Source organism: Onychostruthus taczanowskii, unplaced genomic scaffold, assembly GCF_017590055.1.
Source record: "Onychostruthus taczanowskii isolate IOZ18803 unplaced genomic scaffold, ASM1759005v1 scaffold62, whole genome shotgun sequence".
Classification (NCBI taxonomy): Eukaryota; Metazoa; Chordata; class Aves; order Passeriformes; family Passeridae; genus Onychostruthus; species Onychostruthus taczanowskii.
The window spans coordinates 445405-458664 of record NW_024503901.1 but is presented as its reverse complement, the minus strand read 5'-3'; the positions used below and the strand labels follow the sequence as shown (position 1 = coordinate 458664).

The 13260-nt window shown below is 36.4% G+C and overlaps 1 protein-coding gene across 2 annotated transcripts in view; it reads left to right on the top strand.

Annotated features, from left to right (window-relative positions):
• Positions 1 to 13260, top strand: part of KLHL1 (kelch like family member 1) — a 178942-nt gene that overhangs the window by 131140 nt on the left and 34542 nt on the right. For both annotated transcript variants that reach the window (XM_041419928.1, XM_041419927.1), the window contains one exon: positions 4041 to 4227. In XM_041419928.1, coding sequence (XP_041275862.1) covers positions 4041 to 4227 — 187 coding nt within the window. The remainder of the gene's footprint in view (positions 1 to 4040; positions 4228 to 13260) is intronic.

Sequence of the window (13260 nt, the reverse complement as noted above, 5' to 3'; positions counted from 1 at the left end):
GAATATTGCCACACCTTGCACTTTTCACAAGATAGAAAGCTCTATCTAAATAACCAGAGCATGTTCTCTGCATCTTCAGAACTATAAGGTGACTATGGAATCTTTGGTGAGGCAGCTCTTTGCTTCTTCCATTGCCTTGTAGTCTCTCCCAAGAGTAGAGTAAAGGAAAAAAAGTGGTCTTTTTCTTTCCAGGTAGGTGGAAACTAGTTCCCTAGTAGTGGCTGAATTTCATCCTAGATGACACAGGGTAGAAAGGGACCAGTTCCATCTCTCAGATGATCGTTTATGTAGAATACGTGTGACTTTGCTTAAGGTCATTCAAATCAAGAATTCGGATCCCCACAATCATAGCCACAAATCACTGGGGTAACAGAGAGGCTGGGAGAGATCTGCCAGGAAGCAACAAAGGCAGAGCTGCTCATCAAGGAAGGAAGGAAGGAGGGCACTGAGGGTAAGAGCAAGGCAGGCAGCAATCTGTGCAGTCCTGTGGTGCCCCCATGGTCGGTCACTGAAGCAGTACCCAACTACTCCTTTTTTCTCATTAGACTTGACTTTCCTTTTGGCAGTGCTTGAGTGCTTTATGCTCCAGATCTCAAACTGAACGTGCTTCACTGCGTTGAAACATGCCTGCTCTCTGCGGCATGGTGGTGGAAGTCATTTGGAAGTACATCTAAGAAAGGACATTTTGGGGCTTTTAACTGGGAATAATGAGAAACATGATGGCACAAAGTGACAAAAAATTCTCAGGATATTGCTAGTCTGATAAGTTCTAGTAATGGTAAAATTAACTATGCTGGCACTGATATTGTAGTCATTTGAGAAGCTACAACTCTGTGAATTTCCACATTACAAAGCCCAGCAATATTCAGTTAGTATTAGATACAATTCTCTCTTAATGAATTATGTCATAGACAGGGAAGAGCAAGCTGAACATAATATGGTTTCCAGGGAAACATCCTTATTAACTGAATATCCTGATCAAGTGCATCCTGATTTAATAAAAATATATTGATTGTTGTGACATAAAATATAATCAGGAAAGATAAATATGGAGTAGAAAAACTTTGAAGTAGATTACTGAAATTTAGACAACATGAAACAGCTTTATATAACTTCTGATTTCTAAATAGTAGCTTAAATTTTTTTTTCTCCTGTTATTCACAACTTCTAGCCTTTAGGAGATTCAGAAATAGAGTGTTTTTCACAAGTTAGCCTATGTTCTAAAAAATTTAATAGGAGGAATGATTTTTTTTTTTAAGGGATATGAACAAATGTTTCTGTCCACTTTTAAATTTTTATTTGCATCTTTTCTGGGGGTTTTTTCCCGTTTTTGATTAATTTTTAAGGTAAATTTCTAACTTGAAAGAAAAAGAGATTCAGCTTTTGTTTGTGGTTGGTGTATTAAGTCTCAGAATTTTGGGACAAAATGGTGTTCGCAGATTATTTCTTCTTTATTTGAAATATCTGGAAACTCAGTTGAAAGATTTCAAAGATAAATATTTGCTTTAAGAGCCTAAGCATTTCTCGGTAAAGGAGTAATGGTCTAAAAAGAAATCACCAATATTATTGTTGGACTTTGATCCTTACAGATATAATAAGCTTGCCATAAAAACCTTTGTCATCAATTTCATTAATTCCATTAAGCATTAGAAAGTCTATGTAACTTAATATTACCTCAAATTTGTGCAGAGAAAACTGGTAATTTGATTTCTTAGCTCTCTTGTGCCTGTATTCTATTTAGTTAATGTTGACAGAGTACTCTGTTTGGTTCTGTAGTCCTAAATGTGTGTTAAATCATTTTGCAATCATCCTGCCTAAGATTTGGACATGATTTGTCTTCAGATGTTTGATTTTTTACTCTACTGAACAGTGTGCTGAACACTGTAAAGGAAAAAAATCACAAAAAAGAATATATGAAAAATCTTAAGGTTATGAGATAAAAAATAATCTAGTGTTATGAAATAGGCCTGTCACCCCTGTTTATAAGCATACATTCAATATTCTTATTTAGTAATATTAATTGAATAATGACCAGAACAGGCACACACAAATACACAGAAACCTTTATCATAGAATCATATAGAGTGGTTTGGGTTGTCAGGACCCTTGAAGACCATCTCGTTCCAGCCTCCCTGCCAAGGGCAGGGACACCGTCCATTACATCAGGTAGCTCAAAGCCCCATTCAGCCTGGCCTTGAACACCTCTGTGGGGACCCTAAGAGGCATCCCCTGAGTTAGGGAGACACAAACCACTCCCTCCCAGCTCCTGCATTTTTACACCTCCAGGGGTGTGGCATCTACAATTTCTCTGGTCAGCCTGTTCCAGTGCCTCATCACCCTCAGAGTAAAAAAATTTCTTCTTATATCTGATTTAAACCTACTCTCTTAATGTGAAACCATTCCCCCTAGTTGTGTCACTGCATGCTTTGTAAATATTCTTGCCCCATCATTCCTGTAAATTCACTTGAGGTACTGGAAGGCTGCAATTAGGTCACTCCAAGGCCTTCTCTTTTCCAGGCTGAACAATCCCAATTCTCTCAGTCCTTCCTCATAGGAGAGCTGTTTCATCCATCTAATCATCTTGGTGGCTGTCCCCTGGACTCTCTCCAACAGGTCCATGTCCCACCTGTGCTGGGATGCAGGGTTCCAGGTGGGCTCTCAGCAGAGCAGAGGGGCAGAATCCCCTCTCTGTCCCTGCTGCCCATGCTGCTTTGGCTGCAGCACCGGACACGTTTGGTTTCTGGGCTGTGAGTGCCCATGGCTGGGTCATGTCCAGCATCTCACTCACCAGCACTCCCAAGTCCTTCTCTTCAGGGCTGGTCTTGAGCTGTTTATCCTGCATTGATACTGGGGGCTATAACTTTCATCTATTGCCTTTCTTTCAACCATCAACTCATTTCATGACTAATGCCTAAAATCAGAAGCAGACAACAGCTGTCTACATGTGCCACCTGTTAATATTTCAGATGTCACAGAAAATGTGTTATCTGCCAACGGCTGACAGATTGACAAAGGACATTCAAGCTTCTTCTGCAGCCATTGAAGTCTGGATGAAATAGCTGAGAGCTCTTAAAAGGAATCTAAGTTCCTCTCTTTAGGCAACTGCAAAATAATTTGCACATGTTTGCATATATATATCTGTGGGAAGACATCCTCAGACTCCTAAAATGAAATTCTTCTGCTTGTTGGCCTTTAGCTGCTTCTCTGAATATTATTTGATCTCCCAGATAGATGTTCTATGATATCTAGAAATTTACTGCACTGTACAGATATGCTGTTATATGCAATTAAATCTTGCTCTAATTTGGGTGTCTTAGGTTGTCTGATATACCTCTATGGGTCTGGCAGACATGGCACAAAATCTGCATGAGTGTTGCACTCTTCTGGCCTGACAACAGTGAGATCACAGAATCAGAGAGTCATTCAGGTGGGAGCAGGCCTCAGGAGTTCTACAGTCCAACTCTTGCTCAGAGCTAGGTCAGTTGTGAGGTTAACCCAGATTACATAATACAATGGGATCTTGAAAACTTACACGGTAATTTACAACATCTCAAAAGCTGGTAGATATATAGGCAAGTGAATCAAACATGACATTTAAAACTTGCAGCCTCCTTCTTTGGAATCACAATAGAATATTCTTTTACCTGTATGAACTGAGAATTGTTGGTTTTCAGGTAGGAACATTGTTTTGGTTTGATTTTAAAAATAAGGGATGTTCCTGCAAAGAGATACCTTCTAGGTCCTTTCAGTGTTGTGCTGGAAACCATTAAAAATAAGCCTACAAGAGAATATTTAGTTCTTATCAAAACATTTAGTAAAAGATTAGTAAGATTCTAGTCTTAAGGGCTGGTGAAACACTGGCTTTTAAAATCAACTCTTTAATTTTCTTTCTGTGTTCCAAGAAAAAATAGCCCTGAAAAACTGTATGTTCTAGAATGAGGAAATACACTTGTGACATCCATTTTTACTTGTCTCTCGTTGCATGGTATGGCTTTTCTAGGAATTTCTAGGATGTTTCATTTACTTATTGTCATTCACAGATATTGGCTGACCTGGAAAACCATGCACTTTTTAAGGATGACCTAGAATGCCAGAAGCTTATTCTGGAAGCCATGAAATATCATCTTTTACCAGAAAGAAGAACTCTTATGCAAAGTCCAAGAACTAAGCCTAGAAAATCTACAGTTGGAACACTTTACGCTGTTGGAGGAATGGATAACAACAAAGGTATTATGGATATTTTTTGCTTTATGAGTTATACTTCATATTTTCTTTGTCAGATAATGGTGAAATAACTTTCTATTCCAAGATTGGTGGGGGGATGTCTAAATCAGTCAAGAAATGTTGCCAAGATCTTGGTCCAATGAAAATCTACTGATATTTATGGAAAAGCAAAATACAGTTAGAGAAAAGAAACTGAGTTTTGAGTTCATTCTTTGTTCAAAATTATTATAATTTTCAGAAAGAAATTTAACAAAGAAACTGGAATGATAGTAATATACCTTAGTTATGGATTTCTAGAATTTTTTTTTCCTTTCTAAGTCAAATACTTCTCTCAATTTTTTAAATCTTTATAAAAAGCAGTTTGATATGCAGTGTATTTGATCCTTAAGTAATTGTTTGGAACATTAATGATTATTCATGGGTCTTCCAATGCATAAATTTTTAAGTCTTCTAGAGAAAAAAGATAACTAGCTTCAACTAGATTGCTTGTTTGTCAGCAGATAAAGGAAGGTAAAATTAGCCCCATTTTTCTATGAAGTAGGAAGAAGTGGAAATTTTATTAAAGCTTTTTGTTGTTATTTATTTGGAATAAGAGTTATTATGATAGGTTGTGCTTACATTTCTGGTAAATTTAATCCACTGATTTGAATGAAGTGAAACAAAATATTTGAGCTAAAAGCTAGCTATATTACAAGTTTATATACTCAAAAAGGCTTTATAATTTTTTGGTGATATCCCCAAACAATTCCACAGCATTTAATTTTTCATGTCTGTATTCAGAGTGAAGACTCTACCTCCATAAACACTAGTTCTAATATAAAATAAACTGCACTTTTTAAAAGTATCATATAAAATTATATCTTTAGTGTTTCACAACTCTTTGTCTAGGTGCTGTTATTGAAGTTTTTTCACTACATAGCTGTGACAATATTGTTTGCAGAATTCCATGGCATGTTGTTTCCCATCAAGTTGTACCAGTGATTAGAGTGTATGACATCTGTTCCTGTGTGAAAGTAAATGGATGGCATCAAGAGAAATATGACAAGCAAGTCGAGACAGCTTCATGCTTTGGGAATGAAGCTGTGTCAGAGAAGGTTTAGATCAGCTATCACGAAAAGGTTTTTCACCCAAAGGGTGATTGGGCACTGAAAGAGGCTCCCCAGGGAAGTGCTTACATCACAAAGTCTGTTGGAGTTCAAAAAGTGTTTGGAAAACGCTCTCAGGCACATGATGTGACTCTTGGGGATATCCTGTGCTGGGCCAGGAATTAGGCTTCATGATCCTTGTGGGTTGCTTCCAACTCAGCTTACTTTGTGACTCTGTGACTGTGATTCTGCCTTTCAACCCCACTTTCTTGAGGCCCCCCCCATGGAGTATTGCATCCACCTCTGGGTTCCCATAATGACACAGAGCTTCTGGAGCGAGTCTGGAGCGATCAGAGCACTGGAGCACCTTTCCTGTGAAGGCAGGCTGAGAGAGCTGGGACTGCAGCACAGAGAAAAAAAGGGCTCCAGGGAGACCTTATAATAATCCACCTTCCAACACCTAAAGGAGCCAACAAGAAAGCTGGAGACAGTTTTTGCAAGGGCCTGTAGTCATAGGACAAGGGGCAATGACTTTAAACTGAGGTCATCCGTTCAGATCACTTATTTGGAAGTAATTGGTTACTGAGCGTGGTGGTGAGACACTGGCACATGTTGCCCAGAGAACAAGTGTTGAAGGTTTGGATAAGGCTTTAAGAAATGTGGTCTAGTGAAAGGTATCCCATATCATGGCTCAGGGGTTGGAACTAGATGACTGTTTGGGTTTGAAGGTCCCTTCAATCCCAAACTGTTTAATGAGTCTATGACAAAAAGAAATTGTTGATGAAATAACCAATACATATATACATACATATATATATTCTTAAAGTAGCTGCAGATTATTTTTGTCCTTTTAACAGTAATAAACAATTGTGTAGCTAAATGTTAGTTATTGATGTGCACAGAACATTGGATGATAAAATACAAATTTCCTCTTATGACAAATTACAATAAACACAAACATTCAGGTAGGAAATGACCCAATAATAAACCCAATTTGGGTGCAGCTGTATTTGTTCTCATTTACTATTAATATGTGTTTCTCAATAAAAATACAGAAATATTTAGGATGACAGCACGAGGCAAAACACCATTACCACATCAACACTCAGCCTGTTTTGCAGATTTAGGTCAGGCAGACACAGTTCATTTCTGTAGCAGCAGGAGAAAACACAGAGCAACAGAGGTTCAGCCCTCTGTTGCTGCAATCTCTGACTGAAAACTAGCAGGACTTTTGCACATTTACAGTGGATAAAAATTGATTTGAGAATGGGCTGGTATAGCAGAGGAGCATCTGCATAGCAGGAGCCTGTGTTACAGCTGATGCAATATGTATTCCCAGCAGCTCAGGCTCTGCAGCTGTGCTGCCTCAGCTTGCATCTGTTCAGCTCATCCCTCTTGAGATCCTGCTGTCTTCTTGACTAGCTTTTATGCCCAGTAAGTCTTGTTTCCACACGTCCATTCAGGAGACCTGAGTGCTGTTTTCCTGCTTTCAAGAGTCACTGAGTTGATAAAGCGATCCTGGGCTGGGAGATGATGCTGACACTTACTGTATTATTTCTCCTAAAGAATTAGTAATTTGGTTTTTTTCCCCATAACTTTCTTCACTGAAATGCTGATATAGATGGTTGAACTTCACAAAGATGTATTTTTAATGCTTCCTGATGTTTGCTGCTAAATGTGAAACCATTGCAAATAATTGGATGAGTTAGACAAATTAGCAATTTATTAACTAGTGTATAAAACAGTGGCTAAGTGCAAATATTATGAAAGCATTTGAAGGTTATATGGCTCATCACATAAAAAGTAGCCTAGCATGCTAAGTTTGTTTTGAAGTGTCTTCTATAATTATCTTCCTTTCCATAAAAATGAAGTGATAATTAAACTCCAGCAAACAGCAACTGGAATTTTGCCTGATGTGAGAAATTAATGCAGCTTAGTACTAAATGGATAGAGAGGAATTATCAAACTTAGATGAATTTGTAATTTTAATTCCCTAGACAAATTAAAATAATTTAAATCTCTTTTTCCACGCACCTTTGCTTATTTATTAATTTAATTTTAAAGGCACATATAAGAAACACATTTTCTCAGTATGTCTGCATTCATGGAATGGAATGCATTAATAGATTGCAGGTACATGCTGCTGACAATGTTCCATTCACTTTACCCATTAATATAATCACACTGAGTTCTCAAATTTGGATTAGCAATATTTAATCATGTAATAGTATACAGAAGTCCATAAATAGAGCAGGATGATTGAAATAAATGAGTAATTGAAGAAGTGGACATACAGGAATTTTTTAGGAATGATTAAGCTCTGACTTCCTGCAGCCATCCTAGAAACCCAAATATAGAGCAGAAGCCAAGTGGTAGAACATGATGTATGTGGTCTATGTTAGATGGTGCTATAGATTATGAGCAGGAAAATATACAGCATATGGAGATTGGGATCAGTAATCAAGCAGTGCTGCAATTATATCAGAATGCTGATTAATTTCTCTTGAGGTGTTTTAGCCTGTCTCACTCTAGGTAGCAGTTAGAATAATAAGGGAAAAGGAGAATTTGCAGAAAAAGAAAATAAAGGTATTACAGTAACCATGATCCAAAACCACTGGTATATATTATTTTTTGAATAGCTGTAGACTAGTTCCTCAAAGCCCTAGATTAGTTATTTGTTTATTGAATCCCAGTCTAAAAGTAAATACAAGGGAAAAATAATGAAAAGCTGCATGAGCAGGAAACTCTTCCATAAAAAATGTGGTAGGTCATTTTAAAAAGTGATGGAATAGTCAATTTACTGAAGCACTGATATTATATATGTATTTTTCATTAATCATATGACTAGACATAAAACCTGCTGCCAAAAGTACCCTGGTGGTAAACAGGTAATGTTCATCATTAAGCTGTATCAAACAATAAAAGTTATTTTATTGTTGTATAGATACCTTGTAGAAAGATCTCTTCTATTGCCACAGATATATTTAAAAAATTAACGTTTTGAAATATGAAATTGAGGCCTCCAGTCATTCTTCCTTATACACCCATGTCGCATATTTTTATTTTTCTTTAATATATTTTAAATCATTGCAATAATCCTTTTTGCTTCACAATTACATTTTATCAAATATGGTTTATTACATATTTATATATATATATNAGGAATGCCATCTAGCTACATGAAGTTACTCTTGTTCTAGTGAATTTTGGAGATGTCCTTGTCTTTCTGGACTTTTTTAGTTTTGATTTTGCTTTTTGTTTTGCTTCATTTTGTTTCTAGCAAGAACGTTTCTCAAAGCAGATTTCATTTAAACTTTATTTTAAATTTATATTTTTTCATTCTCATATAGGCATATTTTTTAAATGCTGAAAGAAATATTCAAAAACCTATTGTAGATACTCTAAAAAAGGGGCAAAAATAGGGAAAGATCATGTTTCTCCTCTTAGGTAGTTCTTCCAGCTTCTTGAGATATATCTGAGTTGTCTGTGGCTGGAATCTGCCTTCTTCCTCTTCAGTTTAGTGGGAATTTGTTAAAAAATAAAAAAGAAAAATAATAAAAAAATAAGAAATAAGAAAGTTAAATCTATCAAGATTTTTATATGGCACTTGGCAAGTTGTAAAAATTGCTATAAAACCACTTTGTCTTCACATACATAAAACGTTTGACAGCATTCATTATCTATCCATTTGATGCACAAAACTATCTTGAATAAACATCTTATTTTCATCTTAGCTGCATTTTCCTTCTAAATATACAATGTACTGTAACTGTGTTTAATTTTCAGAATGTGGGTGCTTAAAGTCCTGTGTTTGTATAATACACAAACAGCAAAATCTACTTATGAAGATAGAGTATTTTCCTTTAAAAGAAAGAAAAGACCCAAGTGTTTATTACTGAATATTTCTCCCTGATGTGCTTTTTGAAAAGTTTTATATAAATATGCATGTTTTGTAAGTGTACTTATGTATGTGCATATATCAGCCCTGGTCTGACTCCAGGAGCAGCCCCTGTCAAGCAGGAACATAAACAAACATGCTGTTGTTACCCGTTGCATAAATAGATGTTCACAAAAGAACTGAGACGTGAGAACTTGATGGTCCTTCTTGCAATCCTACTCTTTTTATTGATAACATCACATATATGTCATTACCACTCCTCTGTATGAATTTCTTCTGCCTTTGGTGCTAATTTGTTTTCACCTGTGTATTCCATGAGGACATTTGTTATCTTAAAGAATGTATTCATAGCCTTAAAATACCTCAGAAGGACAATAAGCCAAAATAAATTGTGACTCTGACATCCCAAGCAGCTGTCAGTATACCACTTTTTATTTAGACACCTTCAGTTTTTCTCTGATATCTTGCCTGCTCTATTTAAGTAGCAGTTCTATGTCGGTCAAACAACTGCAGTGTTTTCAAGTATCAGAAGTGAGTAATTTTGCTGAGATGGATGTGAAGGAGCAGTGAAGGGTACTGGGGTTGTTTGGGCTGCAGAAAAGGAGGCTCTGGAGAGACATATCACTCTGTACCACTACCTGAAAGGAGTTTGTGCAAGGTGGGAGTCTAGGGTGTCTTTTCCCTAGTAACAAGCAATACAACATGAGAAAATTACACCAAATTTCACCAGTGGAGGCGTTGACTGGATATTAGGAAAAATTTTTCCAGTAAAAGAGTTGTCAAGCATTGGAACAGACTGCCCAGGGAAATGGTTGGGTCTCCATCCCTGGAAGTATTTGAAAGATATGTAGATGCAGCACAGAGGGGCAAGGTTTTGATGTTGACTCAGTAGTGCTGGGTCAAGTGTTGGCAATCTTTTCCAACCAAAATGAGTCTATGATTTTATGTTTGCTCAGTTCCATGTAAAATGTTTTGGTATTCTTTCTTATACTTTCTGGAATTAATTTTTTTTTTAAAAATTGACCCATTTAAAGGGTTTTATTTAAACATAAAAATGTGTGTTGGCATAATCCAGTGTTTTCCCAAACATTGTCTAGCTAGGTATGGACGACATTGGAAACGGAAAACAATTTACCTTAAATCTAAAATGCACTAATAAATAAGTAACATTCCATTAGCTTTAGGTCAACATTGTGCCAATGACCTGTTTTCCTTTTTCATGCTTTCTGGAAGACTCAACAGGAAAATGATAATGGAATATATAAACAGAGAAAACAACACAGAGAAGTATAGTCTTGTTGGAGAAATCAAGATAGCATAGTAATGTCATCATGGTCGATTTTCATGAGAAAATTAGAATACCAGAGTAAGTGGCAGGCAGGCTCTGCAGAATGAATAAGTAAAATTTTCAGTGCCTGTATTGCAAATATACATTGAAACTTACTTTTTCTTATACGTTCCTTAAACAGAAAAGATGTAATTCAGCTCTAGGTGGGGAAGTGAAATCCACTGCTTTTTAAAACAGAAAACCAGACAATGGATTTTGGGAGAATTAGGTATCTTTTACAGAAATTCATACTTTTTAATATAGCCCCAGAGTTCATTGTTGAATATATGCTTGATAAACTGAAAGAGAGTCTGATTTTTAGTTTGATTCACACAATAATAAACAGAAAAGAAAATGAACTGTTTCAAGAAATATATATATCTTCTATTTAGCTAGCAACAAAACATTCTGGAGAGAGAAACTATAATTAATGCAACAGCAGGAAGTAACATCATGAAGTTCAATATGGGGAAGCACAAAGTCCTGTGTCTGTTCCTGATAAGAACAACCCCTGGAACCAGTGTAATTTGAGGGCCACCCAGCTGGACAGCAGCTTGTCAGAACTGTGCCTAGGTTCGTCTGCCCCAGTCATCTGCCTAATAATTGTTCAGATATTTGGGAACAGCAAAATTGCACATGCAGATTTGGTCCCTAGTAACACATCTAGGGAGTAGAGGAAGCTGTACAGGGAAGTCACCCTCTGCATTCACTGTCTGCTTCCTGGGAGCCCTGACATGGGAATTTTAAAGCATGTGCTGCTATGAAAGAGGAAGATGTGAGGGGATTTTTTTTCCCCCTGCTTTCATTTGCTTTTGGTTTCTCATTAAGGCACCAAGAAAGATTTGCCTCAATACTTACTGCCGAGGTGAGAGATTTTCCCAGAGGATTTCCCCCTGGCAGCTGGTACCATGAGAGGTCACTTTACATGCCTCACTACTAAGGCAATGCTCTGTATCTCTTTGAAAATTGGGGTTACGTCAGGAATAAGGAAACAGTCTTTTTCTAGGTAGTTATCAGAAAAAAAAAGATGGGCAAAATACCACTATTTGAGGTTTAAACCGCCCTTTATCCCTTCTCTTTTCAGTCATCAAATTGCTTACAACTTCCTCCTCTGGTCAGATCTCACTGGAAATACTGCTCAGTCCTTTAAGAGCATCTCAGGTGATGAAAGGACTGGAGCCTCTCTCCCATGAAGAAAGGCTGAGAGATTTGGGACTGCTCAGCCCAGAGAAGAGATGACCTCCAGAGGTCCCTTCCAGTCTCAACTGTTCTGTGACTCTGCAACATGTTAATGTAATTGTAGAGTAAAAGTAGAGCCTGGCTAATTCCTTCACCAGAGGAATATGAAATACACTGGCTAATCACTAATGAGATAATTAAATGTATAAATCACACTAAAATTCTCTTCTCGTCCAGTTCTTATAAGTATTAGCATGATTACTTCCTTCTTTTCACTCCTATGATTTTCAATATGTTCCAAAACATTCAGTCTCATGGGCTAATTAGCAGTTTAAGTACTTTGATTTAGCAGAGCATTTCAGAATAGAAAAAAAAACAAACAAACCAAAAAAACAAACCCACCATATTTTAACACCATCTGGTACTTTTTCAGTACTTATTTTATATCACTAAACTTCTGGCTTTTTTTCACTGCAATTATCTTCTGAAACTGCTGATTCATTTATAGTTTGAAACAAAAAGAAGATCCTGAAATGACTTACTCTGAAGCCTCCATGGCTTCAAATGTGAGAGAAGAGCAAAAGTTATCACACAAAAGATAAACTTTATAATCCCACAAACTTCTTACCTTGTCAATCTGTTGCCCTGGAATTCACACCTGTTGGTACAAACTATGAGATTGTGCAGACAGCGCAAGAGGGTTGTGAATCATTGGTTTGTAAGGGGCATTGTTATCCCAAGAACAACCCTCTGCTCCTCCTAATTACTTCCCTGCAACTTCATCTTTTGTCTGACATTTCCAGTGCAGATACCTTATCACTTTAAAAAACCAAAAAAAAAAAAAAAAAAAAAAAAAAACCAACCAAAAAAAAAAAAAAAAAAAAAAAAAAAAAAAAAAAAAAAAAAAAAAAAAAAAAAAAAACCAAAAAAAAAAAAAAAAAAAAAAAAAAAAAAAAACACAACAAAAAAAAAAAAAAAAAACCAAAAAACACCAAAAAAACCAAAGCAAAAAACGAAAAAACTACACAAAACCCCCACCTTTGTGTATGAGTTAGAGAAGACACATGCCTGGCAGATGGATAAATTAGAGAACTTCTGTAGTAAGAAATCAGCTTTTTCTATACACTCATTGCCTAAAATCACTGTTTAAAAGCCGTTAGTTCTGATACACTCAGAAATATCCAGATTTGTGGGAAAAACTTGTATTGGTTTTAGAGAATTCTGCTCATATAGTATAATTAAAAATTCCCAGAGGTTCTCTGATTTTTATTTCATATCACTATATGGAAAATCCTTCTGATATTTAAAACGTGTTTTCACAAAAAAAAAAAGATTATTTTTGTGAATGTGTTATACATTTTTGGAGTGCTTAAAGGAATTTGTAGTAGTCTTATTATAGAGTAATGAACTGCTACCCTCTGCTACCATTTTCTGTATAGCTGTTTCTTTACCAAAATAATCTCCTTGGTATCTGCATCAGTAACCTCCTTAGGTCATGTTCGTTCCACTTGAGTCACCATCTTTTCAGTTCAAAATGTAATGTTGCA